General features: G+C 44.3%; 3 protein-coding genes across 3 annotated transcripts in view; all 3 read left to right on the top strand.

Annotated features, from left to right (window-relative positions):
* Positions 1 to 3,716, top strand: part of LOC311100729 (rho GTPase-activating protein 27-like) — a 41,118-nt gene extending 37,402 nt beyond the window's left edge. Inside the window, exons 11-19 of the mRNA XM_084141690.1 lie at positions 24 to 125; positions 398 to 496; positions 678 to 786; positions 929 to 1,057; positions 1,265 to 1,363; positions 1,497 to 1,574; positions 1,733 to 1,864; positions 2,142 to 2,247; positions 2,477 to 3,716. Of these exons, the coding sequence (XP_083997816.1) occupies positions 24 to 125; positions 398 to 496; positions 678 to 786; positions 929 to 1,057; positions 1,265 to 1,363; positions 1,497 to 1,574; positions 1,733 to 1,864; positions 2,142 to 2,247; positions 2,477 to 2,654 (1,032 nt within the window). The 3' untranslated portion in view covers positions 2,655 to 3,716. The remainder of the gene's footprint in view (positions 1 to 23; positions 126 to 397; positions 497 to 677; positions 787 to 928; positions 1,058 to 1,264; positions 1,364 to 1,496; positions 1,575 to 1,732; positions 1,865 to 2,141; positions 2,248 to 2,476) is intronic.
* A 793-nt stretch (positions 3,717 to 4,509) lies between these two features.
* LOC311100369 (vacuolar protein-sorting-associated protein 25) lies at positions 4,510 to 7,704 on the top strand. The gene is made up of 6 exons (XM_084141264.1): positions 4,510 to 4,621; positions 5,186 to 5,331; positions 6,028 to 6,081; positions 6,162 to 6,250; positions 6,481 to 6,556; positions 6,662 to 7,704. The coding sequence occupies exons 1-6, from the start codon at positions 4,575 to 4,577 to the stop codon at positions 6,772 to 6,774; spliced, it is 525 nt and encodes a 174-aa protein (XP_083997390.1). The 5' UTR covers positions 4,510 to 4,574; the 3' UTR covers positions 6,775 to 7,704.
* A 1,703-nt stretch (positions 7,705 to 9,407) lies between these two features.
* LOC311100886 (serine/threonine-protein kinase WNK4-like) overlaps positions 9,408 to 26,863 on the top strand; it is a gene marked incomplete at its 5' end in the record, with an annotated part of 83,973 nt that continues 66,517 nt past the window's right edge. Inside the window, 2 exons of the mRNA XM_084141879.1 lie at positions 9,408 to 9,441; positions 9,788 to 10,449. Of these exons, the coding sequence (XP_083998005.1) occupies positions 9,408 to 9,441; positions 9,788 to 10,449 (696 nt within the window). The remainder of the gene's footprint in view (positions 9,442 to 9,787; positions 10,450 to 26,863) is intronic.

The following is a 26,863-nucleotide window of genomic DNA, read 5'->3' as shown; positions in this document are numbered from 1 at the left end:
ATGATGTCTTTCTCTCTCCACAGAACAAGACCAATCAGATCGTTCCAGAGGTCACGGTGGAGCTACGAGGTGCAACGATTGGCTGGGCTCCCAAGGATAAATCCAGCAAAAAGAACGTCGTAGAGGTGAGTTGACAGTTGGTTGCTATGAAATCATAATCCAGGAGTTGTACTAAATACATCAAATAAAATTATTCATTTGGGTTTACCATTTATTATGAAATCAAATGTAATTGACTATAAATGCACAATTTACTGCCCATTGTGATAAGTGATTCTGGGAAGCAACATCATGTGAGAATATATTTCCCATTAGTCAAAGATTGTTAACCTCCCTATCAATCTGTAAAGCAAATGTTTAATGTCATAATAACCTCTGTTGTATGTTGTCTCTTCAGTTGAAAAACAAAAATGGCGTTGAGTTTCTGATACAGTACGACACTGAGAGTATCATCAACGACTGGCACAAAGTTCTAGTCGACACCATTCGACAGCTGGTAAGTTTCTTGAATGTTTGGAAGTAAATTAACTTGCACACCTTAATGTGCTTCTAGGTGCATGGAGAAAAATATGTACTGAATAAAAATAAGAAAAACTCCCTGATCAAGGTCAATTTAGGATGGTTAACTTAATGGCTGCTGGTTCAAACATCATGCATGTTAGCCAATGACATTGCAGGACCAGGATCACCACCAATCTGAGGAGGAGGACGGGGACATCAGTGAGAAGTCCTCCGGTACAGACAGGGGTGACAGGTCACCAGGCGCCCTGGACAAGAGGAGGATGTGTAAGTTCTCCCAAGTGCACTATTCCTGCTCCAAATAGCAGACGTTTCAGCTGCAATAGCCTCCACCAGGTCAAATTGCTCATGTTTCGTGACTGTTTAACCCCCTTCTCCTCGTCTTCCTCCTTGACTTCCTCCTCCCCAGCTTCCAGACCGAGCACGGCCACCTCCTCTGGGGGAGAGACGGATCAGAAGAAGGTTCGTACCAAGCTGATCAAGTTCCTCCTGAAACGACCCACGCTGCAGTCCGTCAAGGAGAAGGGTTACATCCGAGGTGGGCACATAGGGTCTTCATTCCTACAATGCTGCACATGCCTAACTTGCTCCAAATCAGGCTACATTACATTTACTGTCAGGATTTGTCACGACTATGTGATTTGAATGAGTCAATAAAGTTTGTACAAATCTTCTGTTGTTGTGGTTGTGATACGGGTCAACATTGTATATACTGTACACTAACATCCATCATCCTTCCCCTCAGACAATGTGTTTGGCTGTCATCTGGCTGCACTGTGTGCCCAGGAGAAAACTACAATCCCAAGCTTTGTGGAGAAATGTATCCGAGCAGTGGAAAAGAGAGGTAATGATTAGTAATCACAGTGATGATGATTATGTTTTATGCCAGCAATAACATTGTAATAGCAGTGTATTACTCAGCACAGTATATACGGTAATAGATTGACCCCAATGCTGATGTGTGTTTGGCTTCACAGGTCTGGACATGGATGGACTCTACAGAGTCAGTGGGAACCTAGCTGTCATTCAGAAACTACGCTTCAAGGCAGATCATGGTAATGCCCATCTCTTTACCTTCTGTATGCACGTATGTGTGTGTATGCATTTGTGTGTGTGTGTGTGTGTGTGCGTGCGTGTGGCGTCTGTGTCTATATTTGTGTGTGTGTGTGTCTTGTTCTTTGACTGTGTTGTGTGATGTGATTCTGTTCCACAGAGGAACTGGACCTGGAGGATGGCCAGTGGGAGGATATCCACGTCATCACAGGGGCTCTGAAGCTTTTCTTCAGGGAGCTTCCGGAACCCCTCTTCCCCTTCAGCCACTTCAGCCACTTCATCCAGGCCATAAGTAAGCAGCAGGCCAGACGCGGTGGCCCCACAATGTCCTCCAAGTTCCTCACTCAGTGTAGAATAGCCTGAAACTGTGTTAAGTATTGGCCCCACAATGGCACCTCCGTTTTCTTAACCAGTGTAGCACTGTGTTATGCTATTACTTCACTATCAAGGAAGGACAAATCATGTTTACCACTCCACTTACCTTTTTATGAAGTATTGGAGATTATAACACACTTGTGCCCTTGAATCTATACATTAGTGTAACATTTATTGTTCTGTCTTGTTTTCAGGAGCTGTTGATTACAACCTCAAAGTGTCTTACATGCGAGAGCTGGTGGAATCTCTCCCTCGGCCAAACCATGACACCATGGAACTCCTCTTCAGCCATTTACGCAAGTATGTCTTTCACACTCACATGTTTCCTGTATTTCAAATGGTCCCCTATTTGCTATTTAGAGGACTGTTTTTGACCAGAGCCCTATTGTAATGATGATATTATGATAACTGATTATATTCTGCTTCTCTCACTCTCTCTCACTCTCTCTCTCTCACTCACTCACTCACTCACTCACTCACACTCTCTCTCTCTCTCTCTCTCTCTCTCTCTCTCCATCCTCTCTCTCAGAGTGATAAACTATGGAGAAGAAAACCGTATGACTGTGCAGAACGTGGCTATCGTCTTCGGTCCCACGCTGCTCCGGCCAGAGATGGAGTCAGCCAACATCGCCATGCACATGGTTTTCCAGAACCAGATAGTGGAGCTAGTCCTCAACGAATACGAATACATCTTCCATTCCAGTTGAAACAATCATAATCACAAATAATCTCTCCTTCTTTCTGAAGTGTGCACTCATTCAATACTCCCCACAAATGTAAAAGCATTGGATTGGTGTAGGCATGGGCTAGAGGGAGTTTACATATAGGCCTACCAGTCATGTCCTTTCATATCATGAAGGGAAGTGAACAAGTGCACACTTCAGGAGAAAGGAGAGATTATTGGGAGGCAACCATAGAGGAGCTGCTTGCATTAGGCCTATTTGAAGGCGATGTCAAATATTTGCACGGCAGTTATTCTAATATCTTAGTTGGATAATCATTAGCCAATTCAGATTGTTCTCTGAATTTCTGCCACTTCACTGCATTCCTTATTATGTGAAATAGCATTCCCCCTTATGGCATCACTTATGTACAATCTCAAAATGTTTTTGTTGCTATAGGCCTTCTTTGAAATCTTTCTTTCATGTAAAAATGTAACATCACAATAACATGATTTTATCTTAACACCCCAATCCTCAAGGCAACCTGAAGATGCTTTGATACTTTGTTTTAACACATGATCAAACAAACCCTTTTAGATGCATTTTAAAGATTACACCTAAATGTTTAAAGGTTAATTACATTTTGATCTGATGTTACTGTATATCATGTTTCTGAACAGCTCAGAAGTCCTGTGTTATGCTAATGTATCTTATTCAGTCAATGTACATTATGTAAGTGTAATATAGAAATATATAAAATATGTACTACCAACAACCTGCTGTGAATCCCTTGTACAGCCTCTCTAGATTTGTTACTGGATAATGAGATACCACCTTTTTTTTAAATAGGCACATTTAATGTTAATTAAACAAATCCTCATTGTAAATGAACACACAGAATGATAATGACATATGGCTATACTATTTCAATAAGTTTGTTAGCATTAATAGAGTTGGAAAAGGCCAGACCTAAATGAATAGACAGTTGTGAGAAGCATAACATTTTTTTTGTTTGTTCTGTACATAGAAATAGATAGCATATTTATGCTGTAAATTACTGAACATGCACGTGTTCCTTTAATAAAATTACTTTGTAAAAACATGGCACCTAACATGACTCACTGCTTTCTCAACATTTATTGTTTCAAATGGTTAAATATATAAAATAATTTATCCCAACCCTTATCCATTCATGTGATAGATGGGTGTGATACATAGAGAAAGATAGAGGCCTCTAGTGGCCAAAAGGCTGTTTTAGCATGGGCAGCGCTATTGAGGGCTTCCACCATTTTAATGTAGTCAACTGGGTGGGACTTCCAACTTCATTGGCTGATCCCTCCTGGTGACCCTGTTGGAGTCATGTCCAACCGAGTCATCAGGAGTGATCAGCCAATCGTGAAGAAGAAAATGTACTATTTCAAAATGGATATGCCCATGCATCACAGACACTATAATCAAAGACAGTACAGTATGAAGATAGGCTAAAATTGCTTCTCAAATGGAAAATCCCCTATCACACTTGTAGGCGATGTCATGCGTAGAAACATGTCATCGGGCCTAATGGTCGTCTCGCGCTGAACTGCGCAGGCCGTCAAATCAAAGGCACTCCTTTGTTATAAAGTCATTTTTGAAGAAAATGAAAACGTGTCAGTTTGTCACTTTCACAAGGTTGGAGTCGAACAACTTAAGACATTGGCTCGAATCTAGGTTGTGCCTTTAGATTTCGAGAAAATTAAGAACTAAGGAAGAATGTTTCACTTCTCTATCCCCAAACCCCACCATGGTCTGCTTTGAAAGCGTTCCCGGAAGTCTCGCGATGTTGTGCCTCTGGGTTTAGAAACTATAATGCCACAGATACAATGAGTCCTCTATCTATCTCTATGGTGTGATATGATTTTCTAGGAGGGAACGATTTAGAGGTTGTATTTACTTCCGGGTGTCAGCTTGTGTTTACATCATTTTGCAATGAGTTTTGAGTGGCCCTGGCAATATAATTTTCCTCCGTTTTTTACGTAAGTTAACAAAAATGAGATACCCAGGTATAAAAACATATTGTATTGCTTGGAGTTTGCAAATTGTTGACCTACTTTTAAAATAATGCTAGTTGACGCTAGCTAGCTAGCGATGTGGATCAGCTAACGTTAGCGTTAGCCACAAGCAAGGAGAACATATTTTGTGTCAGCAAACATCGAAACAAGATTTGATACAATGAATGATAGCAATGGCAATGATTTTCTCAACATGTAGCTAGCTAGATAGATAGCCATTCGTATTGACGTTGTATCTACTTAGTTTATCATTATAGCTAGCTAGTTAGCTAACGTTATGATGTATTGCAATCTGTTGCTAGCTACTGTAAATTGTCTTGAAATTACATTCAATTTGCTAACTTGCACAAATACTGTATGATATGGTTGTGTTCCCAGCTAATGTTTATGATTATTATTCACCTCTCTCTGAAACTAAATGAAACTTGGATAACCGTTAGTGAGTGATTAGCTAGTTACCTACTTCTAGCTCTTGACTTACAGGTACATGTCAATCAATATAAGTTGGTGCAATGATGTGGTTGACAGGTTACAGCCCAATGTTGACACCAGACAGAAACAGCTTGCAGCATGGTGCTCCCTTGCTCTGTCCTACTGCCGCCATCACAAGCTCTACACTCTGGACGTCATGGAAGCCCAAGAGAGCCCAGTGTTCAACCACAAGAATATTGATAGTATCCTTTTATCTATCATGTTCTGAGATTCACTTACTGACACGCATGTCATAGATCTAACCAAACCAAAGAAATCACAGGAGGCCATCTGGCTCTACTATCCTGTTATTTGTTGTTGGATAGCAGCATACCACCCTGCATCCCACTGGTGGCTTGCCTCTGAAGCTAAGCAGAGTTGGTCCTGGTCGGTCCCTGGATGGGAGACCAGATGCCAGTAGGAGGCTCTCTTTCTCTGGTTTAAGAAAAATATCCCAATGCCCCAGGGTAGTGATTGTGGACATTGACCTAAAAATAATATCCCAGGTCAGTGATTGGGGACATTTCCCTGTGTAGGGTGCTGTCTTTCGGATGGGATGTTAAACAGGTGTCCTGACTCTCTGTGGTCACTAAAGATCCCATGGCACTTATTGTAAGAGTAGGGGTGTTAACCCCGGTGTCCTGGCTAAATTCCCAATCTAGCCCTCATGGCCACCTAATCAAACCCCAGCTTCCAATTGGCACATTCATCCCCCCTCCTCTCCCTTGTAACTATTCCCCAGGTCGTTGCTATGAATGAGAATGTGTTCTCAGTCAACTTACCTGGTAAAATAAGGGATAAATAAATAAGACTTTGAGGCTAGGGAAATGTAATAAGGATGTTCTCTGAAATTATACCCACTGAATGTTTCACCTCAGAAACCTTAACTGATCATTCAGGAAAACTATCAACGGATGCCATACTAATTGTTTTTGAGGAATTAAGGAAAAAAGGTAACAGGGCTGCTTTTATTGAAGGATGGATTCTGATACTTATTCTGACACTAACAATAATTTAACGATATTGTTTGCAGGGAACCTGGAATGGTTAGACAAGAACAAGACACGGTGTCTAGTCATGTGGAGGAGGCCAGAGGAATGGGGGAAACTGATTTACCAGTGGGTGAGTAGGTCTGCTATAGGCCCTGATCTAAAGTAATGCACTATATAGGGAATAGGGTGCCATTTGGGATGTACATTGTTAGAAGAATACTGCAATGTAGCATCATTATAGAAGATATGCTGTAGCCTAGTAGTTTTCCAGCAAGTAATAGTCTAAATCCTGGTGTTATCCGTACTCTGTTGATACTTCTTGATGAAAGGAGTTCATGTTCCCTCTCCCTATCATTTCAGGTCTCTAAAAACGGTATGGCCAATACAGTGTTTACGCTCTATGAGCTCGCCAACGGTGACGACACAGAAAGCGAAGGTAGCATTTCTATCTATTCATCAGTACCTAAAGACATCTGTACTATTTCATACCTTCGGTTGAGCTGTACAGCAAAAGTAATTAGATGTAACCCATTTCCCACAGAATTCCATGGGCTGGAGGACTGGATGCTGATTCGTTCTCTGCAGGCCCTGCAGATGGACGGCAAGGCAGAGGTCATCACCATGGACGACGGGAAGGGGGTCAAGTTCTTCTGAAGAGGCATTGCATTGTGGGATTGATCAAGTGCTCAACTCAGACTGGGAACCTTTATCCTTATAGGCTGTGAGAGTACTGCTAGCCTGGTCTCAGATCTGTTTGGGCTGTCCTGCCAACTCCCTGTGGTCATTTGCGTGACACAGGAGGTGGCAAGACAGTGCAAACAGATCTGGGACCAGCTTAATGAAGGTTCTGCTGTTTAAAAGGCTATTATTTGCACCTCAGCACCCAATCCATGTGGTTGATGATAGTAATTGTCATTCTTTGGTTTAGGAAGTTGCCTTTTTTGGTTCACCCAAGTTAAAAGCATTTTCTTATTGGAAGGGAACCAATCTTGCTAGTAAATTCCATCTGCAGGAGCAGTTTAGGAGGTGACTTTATTTTGACTTCTGTTGTAGTCCCTTGGGATGTTTGATGTGGGCAGGTGTTGTCCGTCAGACATGCAACAAATAATTTAGGGGAGCCAGTCCTATACACGTATGCGTCTAGGTATTCTTAGAGAGAGACTTTCCCCACGATCTGTATCTTTCCCTTACTATTTTCTTCTGTTTTGTATTTATAACTCGTTTTTATTCTTACCCTCCTGGTTAATAACAAGTCTACTTGCAGCGATTAGGTGTGGTGGTGGTATGGACTTCTGCTCCCCCTTCTGTATTGCTGTTCTTCTTTACCACCAGAGATCCCAGTCAAGACACCCTGGAGACGTTTGGGGAGTTTGAAAACCCCCTGGAAGAGGAAACACATGGGAGTAATGTAATCCTGGTTTAATTCAGCTGTAATAATGGTGATGGATGTCTCATGTACAGACTGACTGCTGTAAACCCTTAGTACAGAACCTGTGACACTCCTGTACACTGTCGCTGTATTCTATTCAACCTCCTTTTTTTACCAATGGAATCCTGTAAGAAAATAAATGGGAGAGAAACGTTGTCCTACTTGCAGTTATGATTGAGGACAATTCTGTACATGCCAAGGTCTAATTTGAGCTATTACAAGTGCCAATCATTTTTGTATATAAAATGAAAATGTCAATAGTGGCAATGTGTATTACAGTATCTCTGCTCAGGGGAGCTTGGATTAATTATTTGTATTATAGTGCCCCCTAGTGTCAAAAGATAAATAGTTACATGTTTACTACACCTTTATGAATGGGAACAAGTCTTATATCGGAAAGAACATTGCAACTTCTAATATTTAGTTAAAGTAATACTAAAGGTTGTGTTTGAGACTGACTGACCTACAAATAGTAATGAGGGGTTATTTATGATGCACAGTGATTTGTAGATCAGAGTTAGTCGGCAGTCGCCTGCAATGTTGAACAAGCCCAAAGACTAGGTAACCAAGCTATTGCAAGCAAGATATCGCCTACACAACCATGTTGCTACTAATTTCCCAGGAATCACTAGACAGACATGTTGACTGGGCTGTTACTGTGGTGACCTACTTATTACAGTCACCAGCTGGGTTGGAGGAGGACTTCACAAATTAGCTGACAGTTCACACACTATCCATGTGGTATGTCTCCATAGGCTTGGTCCTTGGTGCAGCTGAGCTGAGGGAGTCTTGTTGTGTGTGTTTGCTGATAACTCCCTGTAGAGCGTGTCTGTGTGACAGGTGTGGCTAACTGTGGCCTTGGTGATAACAAGTGTCTTGTTTCAGCCTATGTTAGTCAAGCTCCCTTTACAGGCTATCACTTATTCTGTCTCTCTCCCACTCTGTACTCTCATCATGGCTCACAGTGTTTTGTCTGCATCCATAATGGCCCGTATTCTCTATATAGTGGTGCTCTGGTCAAAAGTAGTGCACTATAGGAAATAGACTGCTGTTTGGGACACAGCCCATAACTCTGACTTTCTTTCACTGAATAAGGACAACTACACGAGGGAAGAATGAGTTGCCAGAAGCATGTTGTGCCCTCTCACATTCATGCATTCCTTATTTAAATAGAGTTCAAACAAAGCTGACGAATACATAATTGGTCATATGAGCTATCAGTTTGATACAGTTTGTAACAAAAACCACAACAACCTTAACAGAATAACACATCTTGTAATTTTCCCAGTACACACTGTCTGTGCCTATGTGGTGGACTGTGGGAGCCTGTGAGGGCATGGCACAAATCCAGATAATCCAAGTCATGTTTCCTGTAGGGAGCTAATTAAAGTAGCAGCTAAGGTTTGGGGTCAGTTAGGAATTTCTGAATTTAATTCAATTCAAACTGTGTTTACTTGACAAATGTCTTAAAATGGCTATATATAACAGATTTATAGGATCTCTGTTTTTGGGGTCTTCTCTTGTTTAGCCTAACCTCTTAAATGTACATAGACAGAGATACCAGTCTTGTAATTGACGTGCTTACTGCCCACTTCTCCTAATTCAGAACAAGAAAATAGTGTTATCAACTATTCCAAAGGAAATAAGTTATATACACAGGAAAGGACTTACATTTCATGAAGTCAGTTATTTGAGAAGAGGATCTTGTCCAGGTAGACTACAGAAGACTGTCTATGGGGGCGGGGGGTTGGGAGCGCGCGGCTCTGTGAGCGCACGAGCCGCACAACCCTCTTGATAGAGACAGCGGTTTTGCCTTCTTTACTAGAGATACGGTTGACAACTCACACGTACAAGAGAAATGGACGGTCCCGTTAACCCGGATTATCTGAGAAGTATTATGTGAATTTCACGAATTTGAACACATTTTGAGGTAGGCTATTTCAATTGATAATCGTTTATTTTTTGTCAGTAGCCTATATATTTTATATTGTCTTGCAAACTAGGTGCAACAAGTTATTTTTACCGGTCGTGTAGCCTACTAGGCTACGTGCCATGTTAGTTTTACCATTATTTTCCACAATTAGGCTAATGTCTAGAAAGTTTTAACTAGGCTACAATGTAAAATAGCATCAATTGCTGAAAGACATGTAAAATAGCATGATGTCTTAGTAAAGTAACGGCCTGGTTTAATTTTCTTATTTCTGGTTTAAAAATATATATTTAGATCCTCACAAATAGGAATAAGAACCGCTACAATGTCACAAGTTGAGGTTGGACGCGGCTTCCCAAGCCTCTCCGTCGACCTAAACGATGACTGCTTATCTGGCCGAGTCCCGTCGATGCCATTGACCTACAATTTGGGGACCAGGAGAAACTCTTATGGCCTTCACAAAATTAACATGGACATTGACCCACAACTATATGGCGGGGCGCTTTCAAAGGCTCTGTCCTGGTCAGCGGAGAATATTTTAACGTTAACCGAGGCCAGAGTAGAGGAGGACGACGACAAAACGGATACTCCGCCGGCGTCTCCATCTCCCGTCTCCAGCCCGGGCGCGAGCATCACCGGCAGCACGCCCCCCTGTACCCAAGTCTCGGACCCCGTCACCCCGCTGGACAACAACTGGAGCTCGGTCCCGAGCCCCAACACACAAGATGCCAGCTCGGACTCAGACAATGAGCTTGTTCAAAATAAACCACACAAAGTGTTGTCACGCAGTCCGTATGAAACCAAATGTGAACAGGAGGAGAGGGAGGACATTGAGACCAAAGCTGTGGCCACCTCACCTGATGGAAGATACCTGAAATTCAACATTGAGATTGGGAGGGGATCGTTCAAGACCGTTTATAAAGGACTGGACACAGAGACTACTGTGGAAGTGGCATGGTGCGAGCTGCAGGTGAGTGATGGACATTTTATTGTCAAACAGCAAATTCCACAGTGTTAAATTAACACTGAAAGCAGGGCCGGCTCCAGGCATAAGCGCTTAGGGCCCCAGGTGCCTAACTCCCCCACCCAAAATAATAATAGTAATATTTTTTTATTTATTTTTACTCAGTCGGGTTCTCAATTTACTGTTGAGAATTACAATAGTAGAATACATAAGGTGCAAGTTAGAAATTAGGTTTTGCTTCAGCAATTTTTCACTTGTTATGTTAGTCACTGACAGTCACTCAATTAGCCATGTCAGTTAACCATTTTTAGATTGGTAAATTAGTTTAACCAGCTATCTAAACTTGTAGTAATCAAGGCCGAATACCGACCGGTCATGCAGGGCACGTGCCCAGGGGCCCTGACCTCCATGGGGCCCCCATAGATGTTTTTATTCACTCTCACTCAGATATCATTAACATGGCATAAATCATGGCAAAATGTGTAGAATTGCAGGAAATTAGCTGTAAAACAGAATTTTTCTCTCTCAGCCTCATGGAACAATGAGTAGATTTGCAGGAGATTTTATATAAAATTGGAAAATATTTTCTCCGCCCCATGGCAAAATGTGTACAATTGAAGGAAATGTACTTTAAAACATACATTTTTACTTTAAAACGTACATGAAAGCTATTATCCCTTATTGATGTCACCTGTTAAATCCACTTCAATCAGTGTAGATGAAGGGGAAGAGACAGGTTAAAGAAGGATTTTTAAGCCTTGAGACAATTGAGACATGGATTGTGTATGTGTGCCATTCAGAGGGTGAATGGGCAAGACAAAATATTTAAGGGCCTTTGAACGGGATATTGTAGTAGGTGTCAGGCGCAACGGTTTGAGTGTGTCAAGAACTGCAACGCTGCTGGATTTTTCACACTCAACAGTTTCCCGTGTGTATCAAGAATGGTCCTCTACACAAAGGACATCCAGCCAACTTGACACAACTGTGGGAAGCATTGGAGTCAACATGGGCCAGCAGCCCTGTGGAATGCTTTCGACACCTTGTAGAGTCCATGCCCCAACGAATTGAGGCTGTTCTGAGGGCAAAAGGGGGTGCAACTCAATATTAGGAAGGTGTTCCTAGTGCTTTGTACACTCAGTGTATGTACACATTTACTGGCTCTCTGTGCTTAGGCTGCTACTAGGGCACTATGGCAGCTACTGTATATGCAACAACCATGTCTCTGTCACTAACAAATACAGTCATGGGTGGTAACTCTACAATTCACTCAAAAGGCAAGGCACTCTGGGAAATAAGGCTTTACACCACGCAGTGTGTTAATTTAACACTTTCCAGTGTCTATATGGGTCCACACTTTAATTGTTAATTAAAAACTTTCACTGTTGATTTAACACTGGAGAATTTGCTGTGCATGAAACAAAGGTGATCATGATGTCATCAGACCTTTTTTATCGTGGTGTATTGCTAATATGATAAAACCTAGTTTCTTTAAATCTATTGGCACCATAAAAGTTTATCCTTGATTAATTTTGTGCATGTGATGTATGGGGTTAGGGATAATTAGCTTGATCATTGCTGACACCAGCTGCTTCTGTCTTGGTGACAGTGGACCAGGTGGGACATAGACACCTCAGAGTCCTAGGCCTATACGTTCTCTCTTCACTTTAGAATAGGCCTAATTCATACTCCATAGGCATACACTCTCAGTACACAAACCCCCACCAACTCATGTGTCTCACTGTGGTGAAAGCTTCAGTCCAAAGCATTCTGTGAAGTTGGTTGTAATCCATATTCTGTGTGACTTTGAGCTGGCTCCTGTGGGTCAGCGCCACTCTTGCATATCAACCTGTCAACGGTCTGCTGCTCCAACTGAGCCAGTCTGCCTGCCTGCCTGTCTGCGTATCTGCCTGCCTGTCTGCCTGCCGTGATTCCCTCTAAGCTGTGTTTTCATTAACAACCAGTGACACCAGCACACCAGCTCCCTGCCTCTCTCTTGCTCAGCCTCGCTCACATGTGAACTAGGAACTGAGGCAGGCTAACTACCGAAAGTCACAGATGACGAATTCTTCTCTCTCTCAACCACAAATCCTCAATCCCACAAGAGACCACTACTGACTGACTGACTGCTATTAGATTATTCACTCACTGTTATGTAAGAATCATTTGTATTGAGGGTCCTTTTTTGGTGTCTGTCTGAACCCCTCCACACACACACTTCTTGAAAGGGTAGCGTTGTGAGCAGTTCCTCCATTGCTAGAGTTGTTATGAGTGACATCATCCAAGTATCCCACCATAGGATTAGCTCACTTGCCACAGGTATAACTAATACTATAAACTCTGGGATTAGGTGAGTCAGTGAGGGCGATTTCACTTCCCAGTTCCCACCATCCCCTCCCTCCCAGTCTGTTTTAAAACCCTATTATGATGACTTTCAGAAGCGGCTGTCTGTCAGTTTAATACAACACGGCATGCAGCTCCCCAACAGCTTGGGTAGCAGCAGTCAGAGCCAATGATAGAGATATGCTCCGCTCTGGTAGCAGCTAGCTAAAGCTTCCAGTGTGGTGGCTAGCTGAGTCAAGGATTTAAAGGTGTATTCTTAAGTCCTTTATTAACTCTTACCGTACTGCCTTATGTTGAGCGGAAGTGGGTAAGGGAAGACTTCTTATAGGGAAAAGTTGTGGCCCACCTTTACCTCAGCTGAATGTTCATTTGTTTTAAATTGAGAGACAGAGGGGAGCTACCGAGTCATCTTGGTACCACTCCCAAGTATTGTGGTAAATCAAGTCTTTGAAAACTTTGTTTGTATAGAAATGCATGCCGGCCAGGTGTTGTTTATGTTTGAAACACAACCCATAAAAATAGATCTCCCACTGAGGAGGAGAGTGGTGGCTACAGAGCTACAGAGCCCCAGGCATAGTGAGCAGTAGCCAGGACACAGTCTGATCTCCCCCAGGAGGCAAAGGTCCAGGAGCCAAGGTGGGCATCCAAAATGGCACCCTATTCCCTATGTAGTGCACTATAAAGGGAAAAGGGTGCCATTTGGGATGTACTGTAGACAAGGGATTTTTACCTGATTCTTATTCCCCTCACTTCACCTACTCAGAATAGTTTAGTTTATTTTGGTTTAGAGGCCAGTATATTACCTGACTTACTCTGGCTAGCTGCCATGTTCAGTTGTTCACAGTGGTTCGATTTGGTTTCTCCGCTCTCTCTTTATACAGGAGGGAGGCTTTAGCGGGGTTAAGGCCCCTAATCACCTCTAATGAGCTTTAAAGGTGGCCGTTGTTGGTGTGGTTACCACTAAGTTAGACTTACCTCAGGGGGAAGCTACCTTAATTGCTCCGCCTCTTAGTACTGCTTTGGTTTGATCAGTATCTCCCATCATCTTCCTTCTCCAATGGCTACTCAGCAGAGGCAAATCATTGACAGCCCCAAAAAAACAGTCAGATGACAGTTAGTGGCAACGGCTGACAGAAAGCAGGAAAGCTCTTTAGAAGTAAGAAACCATCAGTAGAAGTAGTCTAAAGCCCTATTAATGACACAGTTATAAATGCACACTTTATTTATTTATTTTTTATTTCACCTTTATTTAACCAGGTAAGCCAGTTGAGAACAGGTTCTCATTTACAACTGCGACCTGGCCAAGATAAAGCAAAGCAGTGCAATAAAAACAACACAGAGTTACATATGGGGTAAAAAACATAGTCAAAAATACAACAGAAAATATATATACAGTGTGTGCAAATGTAGCAAGTTATGGAGGTAAAGCAATAAATAGGCTATAGTGCACACATTTACATTTACGTCATTTAGCAGACGCTCTTATCCAGAGCGACTTACAAATTGGTGCATTCAACTTATGATAGCCAGTGGGAACACCACTTTAAAATTTTTGGTAAAATTTTTTGTGGGGGAGGGGGGGTAGAAGGATTACTTTTATACTATTCCAGGTATTCCTTAAAGAGGTAGGGTTTCAAGTGTCTCCGGAAGGTGGTCAGTGACTCCGCTGTCCTGGCGTCGTGGGGGAGCTTGTTCCACCATTGGGGTGCCAGAGCAGCGAATAGATTTGACTGGGCTGAGCGGGAACTGTGCTTCCGTAGAGGTAGGGGGGCTAGCAGGCCAGAGGTGGATGAACGTAGTGCCCTCGTTTGGGTGTAGGGTCTGATCAGAGCCTGAAGGTAAGGAGGTGCCGTTCCCCTCACAGCTCCGTATGCAAGCACCATGGTCTTGTAGTAGATGCGAGCCTCAACTGGAAGCCAGTGGAGTGTGCGGAGCAGCGGGGTGACATGAGAGAACTTGGGAAGGTTGAACACCAGACGGGCTGCAGTTGTAGGGGTTTAATGGCACAGGCAGGGAGCCCAGCCAAATGTGAGTTGCAGTAATTGAGACGGGAGATTACAAGTGCCTGGATTAGGACCTGTGCCACCTACTGTGTAAGGTAGGGTCGTACTCTGCGAATGTTGTAGAGCATGAACCTGCAGGATCGGGTCACCGCTTTGATGTTAGCGGAGAATGACAGGGTGTTGTCCAGGGTCACGCCAAGGTGCTTTGCACTCTGGGAGGAGGACACAATGGAGTTGTCAACCGTGATGGCGAGATCATGGAGCGGGCAGTCCTTCCCCGGGAGGAAGAGCAGCTCCGTCTTGCCGAAGTTCAGCTTGAGGTGGTGATCCGACATCCACACTGATATTTCTGCCAGACATGCAGAGATGCGATTCGTCACCTGGTTATCAGAAGGGGGAAAGGAGAAAATTAATTGTGTGTCGTTTGCGTAGCAATGATAGGAGAGACCATGTGAGGATATGACAGAGCCAAGTGGCTTGGTGTATAGAGAGAATAGGAGAGGGCCTAGAACTGAGCCCTGGGGGACACCAGTGGTGAGAGCACGTTGTGCGGAGACAGATTCTCGCCACGCCACCAGCTAGGAGCGACCTGTCAGGTAGGACCAATCCAAGAGTGAGCAGCACCGGAGATGCCCAACTCGGAGAGGGTGGAGAGGAGGATCTGATGGTTCACAGTATCAAAGGCAGCAGATAGGTCTAGAAGGATAAGAGCAGAGGAGAGAGAGTTAGCTTTAGCAGTGCGGAGAGCCTCCGTGACACAGAGAAGAGCAGTCTCAGTTGAATGACCAGTCTTGAAACCTGACTGGTTTGGATCAAGAAGGTCATTCTGAGAGAGATAGCAGGAGAGTTGGCTAGAGATGGCATGCTCAAGAGTTTTGGAGAGAAAAGAAAGAAGGGATACTGGTCTGTAGTTGTTGACATCGGAGGGATCGAGTGTAGGTTTTTTGAGGAGGGGTGCAAATCTCGCTCTCTTGAAGACGGAAGGGACATGGCCAGCGGTCAAGGATGAGTTGATGAGCGGGGTGAGGTAAGGGAGAAGGTCTCTGGAAATGGTCTGGAGAAGAGAGGAGGGGATAGGGTCAAGCGGGCAGGTTTTTGGGCTGCCGGCCATCACAAGTCGCAAGATTTTATCTGGAGAGAGAGGGGAGAAAGAAGTCAAAGCATAGGGTAGGGCAGTGTGAGCAGGACCAGCGGTGTCATTTGACTTAATAAATGAGGATCGGATGTCGTCAACCTTCTTTTCAAAATGGTTGACGAAGTCATCCACAGAGAGGGAAGAGGGAAGGGGAGGAGGAGGAGGATTCAGCAGGGAGGAGAAGGTGGCAAAGAGCTTCCTAGGGTTAGAGGCAGAGGCTTGAAATTTAGAGTGGTAGAAAGTGGCTTTAGCAGCAGAAACAGAGGAAGAGAATGTAGAGAGGAGGGAGTGAAAAGATGACAGGTCCGCAGGGAGTCTAGTTTTCCTCCATTTCCGCTCAGCTGCCCGGAGCCCTGTTCTGTGAGCTCGCAATGAGTCGTCAAGCCACGGAGCAGGAGGGGAGGACCGAGCCGGCCGGGAGGTTAGGGGACATAGAGAGTCAAAAGATGCAGAAAGGGAGGAGAGGAGGGTTGAGGAGGCAGAATCAGGAGATTGGAGGGAGAAGGATTTAGCAGAGGGAAGAGATGATAGGATGGAAGAGGAGAGAGTAGTGGGAGAGAGAGAGCGAAGATTGCGACGGCACATTACCATTACAACCTCACCCCATCGCCTCCTCAAGAGAACCATGACCTTCACTGTCTCAGTGTAAGCAACAACATTTAACCTTCTTTACCACAACATACACACACACACACACACGACAAACCTCAAACACCTCCTCCTCTCCCATGCCAAGGGTTCATGCCTTTCTGGACCTGGGCCCAGATTCACAAAACCTTCTTAAGAAGACATTTCTTCTTATCTGCCATTTTCAACTATACAGTGAGGGAAAAAAGTATTTGATCCCCTGCTGATTTTGTAAGTTTGCCCACTGACAAAGAAATTATCAATCTATAATTTTAATGGTAGGTTTATTTGAACAGTGAGAGACAGAATAACAACAAAAAAATCCAGAAAAACGCATGTCAAAAATGTTATAAATTGATTTGCATTTTAATGAGGGAAATAAGTATTTGTCCCCCTCTCAATCAGAAAGATTTCTGGCTCCCAGGTGTCTTTTATACAGGTAACGAGCTGAGATTAGGAGCACACTCTTAAAGGGAGTGCTCCTAATCTCAGCTTGTTACCTGTATAAAAGACACCTGTCCACAGAAGCAATCAATCAATCAGATTCCAAACTCTCCACCATGGCCAAGACCAAAGAGCTCTCCAAGGATGTCAGGGACAAGATTGTAGACCTACACAAGGCTGGAATGGGCTACAAGACCATCGCCAAGCATCTTGGTGAGAAGGTGACAACAGTTCGTGCGATTATTCGCAAATGGAAGAAACACAAAAGAACTGTCAATCTCCCTCGGCCTGGGGCTCCATGCAGATCTCACCTCGTGGAGTTGCAATGATCATGAGAACGCTGAGGAATCAGCACAGAACTACACGGGAGGATCTTGTCAATGATCTCAAGGCAGCTGGGACCATAGTCACCAAGAAAACAATTGGTAACACACTACGCCGTGAAGGACAGAAATCCTGCAGCGCCCGCAAAGTCCCCCTGCTCAAGAAAGCACATATACAGGGCCGTCTGAAGTTTGCCAATGAACATCTGAATGATTCAGAGGAGAACTGGGTGAAAGTGTTGTGCTCAGATGAGACCAAAATCGAGCTCTTTGGCATCAACTCAACTCGCCGTGTTTGGAGGAGGAGGAATGCTGCCTATGACCCCAAGAACACCATCCCCACCGTCAAACATGGAGGTGGAAACATTATGCTTTGGGGGTGTTTTTCTGCTAAGGGGACAGGACAACTTCACCGCATCAAAGGGACGATGGACAGGGCCATGTACCGTCAAATCTTGGGTGAGAACCTCCTTCCCTCAGTCAAAGCATTGAAAATGGGTCGTGGATGGGTATTCCAGCATGACAATGACCCAAAACACACGGCCAAGGCAACAAAGGAGTGACTCAAGAAGAAGCACATTAAGGTTCTGGAGTGGCCTAGCCAGTCTCCAGACCTTAATCCCATAGAAAATCTGTGGAGGGAGCTGAAGGTTTGAGTTGCCAAATGTCAGCCTCGAAACCTTAATGACTTGGAGAAGATCTGCAAAGAGGAGTGGAACAAAATCCCTCCTAAGATGTGTGCAAACCTGGTGGCCAACTACAAGAAAAGTCTGACCTCTGTGATTGCCAACAAGGGTTTTGCCACCAAGTACTAAGTCATGTTTTGCAGAGGGGTCAAATACTTATTTCCCTCATTAAAATGCAAATCAATTTATAACATTTTTGACATGCGTTTTTCTGGATTATTTTGTTGTTATTCTGTCTCTCACCGTTCAAATAAATCTACAATTAAAATTATAGCCTGATCATGTCTTTGTCAGTGGGCAAACGTACAAAATTAGCAGGGGATCAAATACTTTTTTCCCTCACTGTAGACTTAAGAAGAAAGTTAAGCAAAGTTGCTATTCCTCAAAAAGGTTATTGGAAATGTTATTGCGCTATTTCTTATGTTTCTCCTGAAGCAAAAAGTTAAGAAGAAATCAGATTCTTGAAAATAAAGGTATTGGAAATGTTCTTAATTCCAAGATAGCTAAACCATTGTCTTCAACTCAGGGCTGTGAGAGAAAAAGCTCATGAAAGCAATTGAACATTTTTAATTCACCCCCAACTTAATCTGAAAGTTTCAGTATTCATTATTTTTAACCCAATAACATGTTTTAGAACAGTAATCTCAGTAAGAAATATGCTAAAATGATTGCCATTGCTAGCTAGATAGCTAGCTAAAATGGTTGCCTAGCAACAAACATCTTAATCAGATTTGTAAGAAGATGTTTGAAAAGTTCGTAAGAAAATCATTAAATCTTAAGATATTGTTGAGGAATTGCACTTATGAACTTCTTACATTTTTCTTTAGAAGCTTCTTATGTTTTTGCATAAGACGTGTTTTGTGAATCTGGGCCCTTGTTTAGAACTATTAGAACTACAGCACACATTCCAATTGTACAATGTGAAGATAATATTAAATGGTTGTTGTAATGGAGGGTGGAAATAATACTGAGATAAATAATTATATAGTGCCGAAGTAGGTGAATGATAAAGTAGACCATACAGGCAGTATGGTAGTAGTTCTCCAGTCTAAAACCTCTATCAATTTAGTTTTATAGCATAAACAGTGAATTTGATATCTGGGAATGATATTATGATGACCTGTTTGTGTCATTTCTGCAAAGTAGGTATTAACATGCAAGTGCCTAGCAAGCCTTACCTACAGGTAAACCAGAATATACTGTACTACTGTGACAACTGGGGATTCAAGAAAGCGTGTGCCAGCCAGCCGGTCCAATGAAAAATACATGACACCTAACATGGTCCCTTTCACTGCTAGAGGAAGAGGTTGGCTCACGTTGCATGGGACGAAAGAGTCTGTGTAAACTAAGCAGGCCACAAGGTTTTCATTGCATTCACCTCCTATTCCATCGTTTTGTTGGTCGCCATGATTCCAGCTTCTTCCTGTCGTTGATGAGGTCCTGAACTCTGCAAAGCGCAACAAAATTGTGTTTTTAGTTCCTTTGATTTCAATAAAGAGCTGTGGCGAAGCTATGCTTGCAATGATGGATTTTAATCCGAGCACCTTTATTCCTACAATGAATAGGCCTATGATGTTTCTGGTTTTTATTTATTATGGAGCCTTAGAGGCTATGAGTCGAAACTCAGTTAATATCACAGAACCATTCAAGTCTGGTGCACTAATAGGCACCCAGTAAAAGGATTGCACAACAGACTGTAAGACCTGTTGTTGTTTAAGAATACACTCCCACTGTCCAGTTCCTCTACCCTTCATAGCACATTAATAAGAGCGGCAGCACTGAAACTCTCCTGTTCCACCTTTTAAACCTTATTCAGGAACCCTTCATCACAGACTCATTAATGATGCTTGGGGACAAACAACAAATGCCTGAATCTAACTGTCTTGTCTTCCCTTGCCATGTGTAAAGAGACGTGTTCAGAATACAGGGCTTGACTTGGTTGTTTTTCGACAAAACACAGCACACAGTACTCAAAACAAATTAGGTTTGAAATATTGACTCACGTTGAGCCTATTAACGCAGATGCAGGAGGACAGTGTTGAATAACAAACACATACCAAGGAAATAAGGCATTGTGCACATTTAAAGGTCTCTACACATACGTACACATGGATGTTGTATTGTAAATATATGATAGTGGAGTAGTGGCCTGAGAGAACACACTAAATGCATTGGGTAAAGTGTTCTGAAATGTAATGTCATGTAATATTTTAAACTGTATATACAGTAACTGTCTTAATGTTGCTGGACCCCAGGAAGAGTAGCTGCTGCCTTGGCAGCAGCTAATGGGGATCCTTAATCAATACAAATACAAATAAACTATTTCAAGCCTATACCTTGGGCGTATAGAGCTGACTGACACGTGCTGAACTGGAAGCAGTACTCTACAGTTACCACAGCTAGTATAAGCAAGTAATGTGTGTAATGCAAAAAATGGTGAAGAAAAAGAAAGGGTGAAATCATTCATCTTTATTATTCTTCCCCTAACCGAATCAACATTGCCAAGCATATGGAAAGCATTTACTATCAGACACAAGAGAGTTATTGTCATGTAGCCTATGTGCTCAGGCGTACTAGATGTGTGTCTTTTGTAACAGTGAAGCAGAAGTGAAGGGGGCGAGTGAGAGGGTAGAATCACATCACCTAGGCTCCGCTAGGCAATGCTGGAACCAGTAACAGAGCAGTGAAAGTGGGCTCTGGAAGGAGTAGAAGCTAGAAGCTCTGGTGTTTACATTTAAGCTCTGCTTTTTGGTGCATGCTAGGGTTGAATATCTTCCCGTTATTTTACAAATGTTCCATCCCGAGAATAAATCACTTTTCCCGGGTAACCAAATATTTCCCGCCAAAACCGGAAGTGTCATTCTGTTGCCAGTTCATTTTGTTTCGTCAAGCCTACCAGCGTCTTTCCCCTTGCTCTTGTCTTTTTCAAGTTCCTGTTTTCTAGTTTTCCCAGTTTTGACCATTCTACCTGCCCTGACCCTGAGACTGCCTGCCGTTCTGTACCTTTTGGACTCTGATCTGGATTACTGACCTCTGCCTGCCCTTGACCTGTCGTTTGCCTGCCCCCTGTTTTTGTAATAAACTTTTGTTATTTCGACACTGTCTGCATCTGGTCTTCTCCTGAAACGTGATAATTATACTGTATTTTATGGACTGGAAATACGCACATCGTTCAAACCATAATAAAGAAGAAGACAACATGAGATTCTGGTGCAGCACATGCAGCCTACAAAATTACAAGTATAGGCTAGCGAATTTGATTTTAATTTTGAAATATAATAGGGTCTATTTGTATAGTTAGTAGGCTGATGCATATATACCTTTCATAATATTTCCCCTAATGTTATTAGCCTACCTCCTCTTTCTCTCTCTAGTGTTGCTTCATTCCTTCCTCACTTTCAACAGTTAAATCAAATACGTTTTGTTGTCCTTATCTTCATCATTCTAATGTCATCCTTGAATAATATAGGACTAGAATTAGATGCAGAAGGCTTTCACCTTTCTTCACGAAGATTGAAAAGTTATGGGTCTGAATAATAACTGCTATAGCCTACCACCATCGCGCATTCACTCTTCTTTCAAACTACCCGTGAGTTCTATTGAGCTGCTGTATTTAACGTTCAGAAAAAAAGAGCTTGCGTCCCTCTTCGAATAGTCTATTGGTATAAGAAATGCTAAAAAAATGATGTCCAGCAAGCTATTCTAGTCTAGCTTTTCCTGCATGGGACTCCAAGAGCTAAGGAGCGTTTTTAAGGAGAGGCCAGCGGAGCACAGGTGCTTACGTACTGCGCAAGAGAGAGGCTATAAATTAGAAGCTTATTATGCATAACCCATCATTAATTAGCTAAATATAAGGCTAATAGTGCATTGAATGTATTGCCTAAAAGTAGTAGGCTACGACATCTATACTGTATATAGGGCTATATATCAATCTAGAACAGGATTATCTATTTTGGATGCAATTTGAATGGAGTTGATGGAGAGAAAGACTGCGAGAGAGTGTTTGCACATGCCCTGATTTAAAGCAAGGATATTTGAGTGATAGGCTGTTTTAAAACTCTGCAGCTGCAATTTAAAAAAGTATAATCTTTACAATTAAAAAACAAGTTGACTCCGAAAGCCAGATGGAGATGGTAAATTAGACGCGCATTCAGTCTTTATATTACTGTAGCATAGGCCATGCTGCAGCAAGTGTAGGCCTACCTGTCACAAGAAAAAAAGTTACCATGAAATGATAGGTCTACATACATTGTGAACTGCGCTCCATACTGTGATGGGCTGTCTGTCCCCACCCTGAGTGTTGATTCATCATGCAGAGGATGTAGAAAATCCAGATTTAGACATCGCATATAATTTAACAATTCCATTTCATGCCATGCTGTTCATATAAATAATTTATTATAATTTACGGGTTTCTCGCAGTTATTTATCCTGGGAAAAGGGAGTGGTTTGGGGCGGTAAATCCCGGTAAGTCTCGGTAACCAGTTTCCCGCCATTCAACCCTAGTGCATGTTCACGTCATCACTGCCAGATTAAACAAAGTCGTTAAACCCTCATTTGTACAATTATACCCTTATCATGGTGATTTGCATCATGTTCAAACAACAAAATACAAATAATTAATTTACGTATTTCTACTACTGTTCTATATCATGCTATTGTAATCCAGGCACCAGCCTGCGAATGTGTGTGTGCATGTGTGTGTGCACATGCATGTGCATGTTATCACGACTCAGGATAAGACCCAGATGCAGACACAGGAGGCGGATAGTTCGAATCTCAGAATGTTTATTTTAACGACAGGCAGGCTCAGGGTCAGTACAGGCAGAAGGGTCAGAACCGGGAAGACTAAAAACAAAAACTTGAGAAACAGGAAAAAACCACGATGGTACGACCTGACAAGACAAGACGAACTGGCAACAGACAAACAGAAAACGCAGGTATAAATACACAGGGGATAATGGGGAAAATTTTGAGACACCTGGTGGGGGGAAGAGACAAGCACAAGACAGGTGAAACCAATCAGGGTGTGACAGTACCCCCCCACCCCCTCTAGGGGCGCCAACTGGCGTCCTACCCGGGCACATACCTGGTTGACCGGGGTGCCGGCGGCAGAACTCAGCGATGAGGGCTGAGTACAAGATGTTCCTAGTGGGGACCCAGCACCTCTCCTCCAGGCCATAACCCTTCCAGTCAACCAGGTACTGGAATCCCCTGCTCCGAGGTCAAACACTCAGGAGGTGCCTCACTGTGTACGCCGGATGAGACGGGGGAGAGGGGTGGGCCTGGAAACAGGAGACAAAGGGCTGTGAGAGAGGTTTAATCCTAGACACATGAAAAGTGGGATGTATACTGAGGGGCTAAGGATTTTAGAGATGGGGAAAGGGCCGATAAAACGGGGAGAAAGTTTACAGGACTCCACCCGGTGGGGCAGGTCCCGAGTGGAAAGCCATACCCTCTGCCCGAGACGATAGCGGGGAGCAGGGGTCCGGTGGCGGTCCGCCTGTCGCCGATACCTGGAGGTTGTCTTGAGAAGAGCGGACCAGGCTCTCTTCCAGGTACGGCGACAGCGGCAGACAAACATCTGGGCAGAGGGTTTGCTGACATCTTCCTCTTGCTCAGGGAAGAGTGGGGGCTGATATCCCAAGGAACACTCGAAGGGCGAGAGACCAGTGGCCGAGCAGGGAAGTGTGTTGCGGGCGTATTCCACCCACACGAGTTGCTGGCTCCAGGGGGTGGGGCTGGCGGAGACGAGGCAACGAAGAGCCGTCTCCAGGTGGGTCACCAAAAACGTTGTCGGATGAAAGCCAGGGTCCGACGGGAGCCAGGATGGCAGGTCATTCTAGAGGAATGTACCCATTCCAGGACCGGGGAACGGACAGAGTCCGGGACAAAGATCCGGTTAGCCGGGCCCCCAGCTGGTTAAGACGATGGGAAAGGAAAGCGCAGGGATGCTAGGACGGCCCCCACTCCGAACTGACGGGACGGGTCCGGATGGATTAAGATGGGAGCTGTAGTGAATCGATGCTTGAGGCCCGGTCAGCTGCTGGAGAATGGAACAGAACCTTGGGAGAGGTGAGTGCTGAGAGGGGGAAGCCAGGGTGCTGTAACCCCGGATGAGGTGTTGGTAGAAATTAGCAAACCCCAGGAAACGTTGCAGCTGCACTCTGGATGTGGGTTGAGGCCAATCCACCACCGCTCTCACCTTGTCAGAATCCATCTGAATATTTCCTGCAGCGATGACGTATCCTAGGAAGGAGATGGTGGAGCGATGGAACTCACATTTCTGTGCTTTAACAAAAAGCTGGTTCTCCAGGAGACACTGAATGACCTGTCGGATGTGCTCTTGAGCTGAACGGGGAAAAACAAGGATGTTGTAGACATAGACAGACACAAACCGGTTCAACATGTCACGGAGCACATCGTTGACCAGGGCCTGGAACACTGCGGGAGCATTGGTCAGTCTGAATGGCATCACAAGGTACTCGTAGTGCCCACTAGCGATTTTAAAGGCTGTCTTCCATTCGTCTCCTTCCCGTATCTGAACCAGATTGTAGGCGTTCCGAAGGTCCAACTTCGAGAAGATCGTCACCCCCTGGAGAGGCTTAAAAGCCGAGGAGATGAGTGGTAGAGGGTAACGTTTTTTAACCGTGTTGTCATTGAGGCCCGGTAGTCGATACACGGGCGCAGGGTTTTGTCCTTCTTCTCCACAAAGAAGAACCCTGCGCCAGCGGGGGAGGCAGATGGGTGACTACTCCCTGCAGCAAGAGAGTCCTCAATGTACCTTTCCATAGTCTTGGTCTCCGGACCCGACAGGGAATAAAGCCACCCCCGAGGTGGTGTAGTTCCTAGGAGAAGGTCGATAGCGCAGTCGTAGGGTCGATGCGGAGGGAGAGATGTAGTGCGGGCCTTGTTGAAAACCTCCCGGAGGTCCAGGAATGGTGGAGAGATCCGAGGCTTCTCCCAAGTCTGCAGGAAGACGTCCCGGAACAGGCTGTGCTGACTTCAGACAATGCGCGTGGCAGAACGGGCTCCAACCCATGATAGAACCAGTAGCTCAGTCGATCAGGGGATTGTGCCTCTGGAGCCATGAAAACCCCAAAACCACGGGTACATGAGGAGATTCAATGAGCAGGAACTGCATAGACTCACTGTGATTACCTGACACTCGCCGTTTAATAGGAACAGTATTGTGGGTGACTGCCAATAGAGCGCCCATCCAGCACTCTGACGTCCATGGGAATGGAGAGGGGTTGTGTGGAGATTCCCAGCTCCGACACCAGGGTAGCGTCCATAAAGCTCTCGTCGGCCCCAGAGTCAATGAGCACCCGGAGAGATTTGGACTGGTCACCCGACAACAGGATGGCATGGAGAGGGGTACGAGTAATGGAGGATTGGAAACTCCCCGTACGGCTCACCAGCGTCCTCGTACCTACTGATGAGCCTGGTCTTTTAATGGACAGGTAGATATGTAATGTCCTGTTGTCCCACAATACAGACAGCTCTTGGTGCTCAGTCTGCGTAAACGCTCAGCAGGAGACAATCTAGCGCTGCCCAGTTGCATGGGCTCCAGAGGAGGCGAGTCGACAGCCCTCTGTGATTCCCAAGGGAACTCAGGTGACATCGGACCTCCCGGTGTTGTAGACGCCGGGGACTTCCGGGATTCCTCGGAGGCGAGGTGGGAGCCATGGACGAGCGAGTGTGACCGGGAACAGACCGATCCGTATGGTCAAGGCTATGAGAGAGTCGAGGTCCATGGGAAGCTCCCGGGCTGCGAGCTCGTCTTTAACCACCTCCAATAATCCATGAAGGAACGTGTCCAACAGAGATTCCGGGTTCCAGGCACTTTCGGCGGTCAAAGTGATCTTTGAGCGATCCGAAAATCGCAAAAGGCAGGTCGAGGGCAGGCAGAGGTTCGTAATCCAGGAGAGTCAGGCAGGTACAGGACGACAGGCAGGCTCAGGGTCAGGTCAGGCAGAAGGGTCTGAACCGGGAGAAACAGGAAAATGGGAAAAAACACGCTGGTACGACCTGACAATACAAACTGGCAACAGACAAACAGATGGGGAAAAATGGGAGACACCTGGTGGGTAGTGGAGACAAGCATAAGGCAGGTGAAACAGATCAAGGTGTGACACGTGTGTGTATCCATTATCTCTGACAGAGTGGTTAATGTTCAGTGTCAAAACAGAGGCAGGGTATCGGAGTGTCTCATTAGTTTAGCTGCTGCCGACATCAACACTGGCAGGTTGGTAGCTTAGTGGTTAAGAGCGTTGTGCCAGTAACCGAAAGGTCGCTGGTTCTAATCCCTGAGCCGACTAGGTGAAAAATCTGCTGATGTGCCCTTGAGCAAGGCACTTAACCCTAATTGCTCTTGTAAGTCACTCTGTCTATCCTCTCAGAGCCCACAATATGACTGGATCCATCTTATCTGCACCTACCTCATGGTCCATTGACTCACTGGGGAAAGTGGAGGGGGCCCACAATGGTGCAGTGTAGACGCCAACACGTCATGTTGAAGTGAGTCAGGAGCTCTATTTGTTTGTTTGTGTTAACTTTACATGGTTCAGAGAACAAGACGTACGTGTGTGTGTGCACTTTGTAGAAGAGGAGGGGCTGATCAATTCATGTTTTTCAGATGTGCTTCATTTGTTTTGAGAGATATTCGAGGCCAGGGGTGTCAAACATATATATATTATTAGTTTTTTACATTTTACATTTTAGTCATTTAGCAGACGCTCTTATCCAGAGCGACTTACAGTTAGTGAGTGCATACATTTTTCATACTTTTTTTTGGGGGGACGGGACGAACTGAGGATTATTTAAAATAACTAAAACCAAATCGAAACTGTGTAGAAATGA

Source organism: Coregonus lavaretus (assembly GCF_964263955.1).
Source record: "Coregonus lavaretus genome assembly, chromosome: 25".
NCBI classification, from domain to species: domain Eukaryota; kingdom Metazoa; phylum Chordata; class Actinopteri; order Salmoniformes; family Salmonidae; genus Coregonus; species Coregonus lavaretus.
The sequence above is the reverse complement of the archived record's forward strand: the minus strand, read 5'-3'. Positions and strand labels throughout refer to the sequence as shown.

Bases quoted from the DNA above. Each gene is read 5' to 3' on its own strand.
- LOC311100369 (XM_084141264.1), top strand. From the start codon at position 4,575: ATGAGTTTTGAGTGGCCCTGGCAATATAATTTTCCTCCGTTTTTTAC. The intron at 6,082-6,161 runs GTAACAGGGCTG...TATTGTTTGCAG, and splicing joins TGAGGAATTAAGGAAAAAAG to GGAACCTGGAATGGTTAGAC. The intron at 6,251-6,480 runs GTGAGTAGGTCT...CTATCATTTCAG, and splicing joins GGAAACTGATTTACCAGTGG to GTCTCTAAAAACGGTATGGC.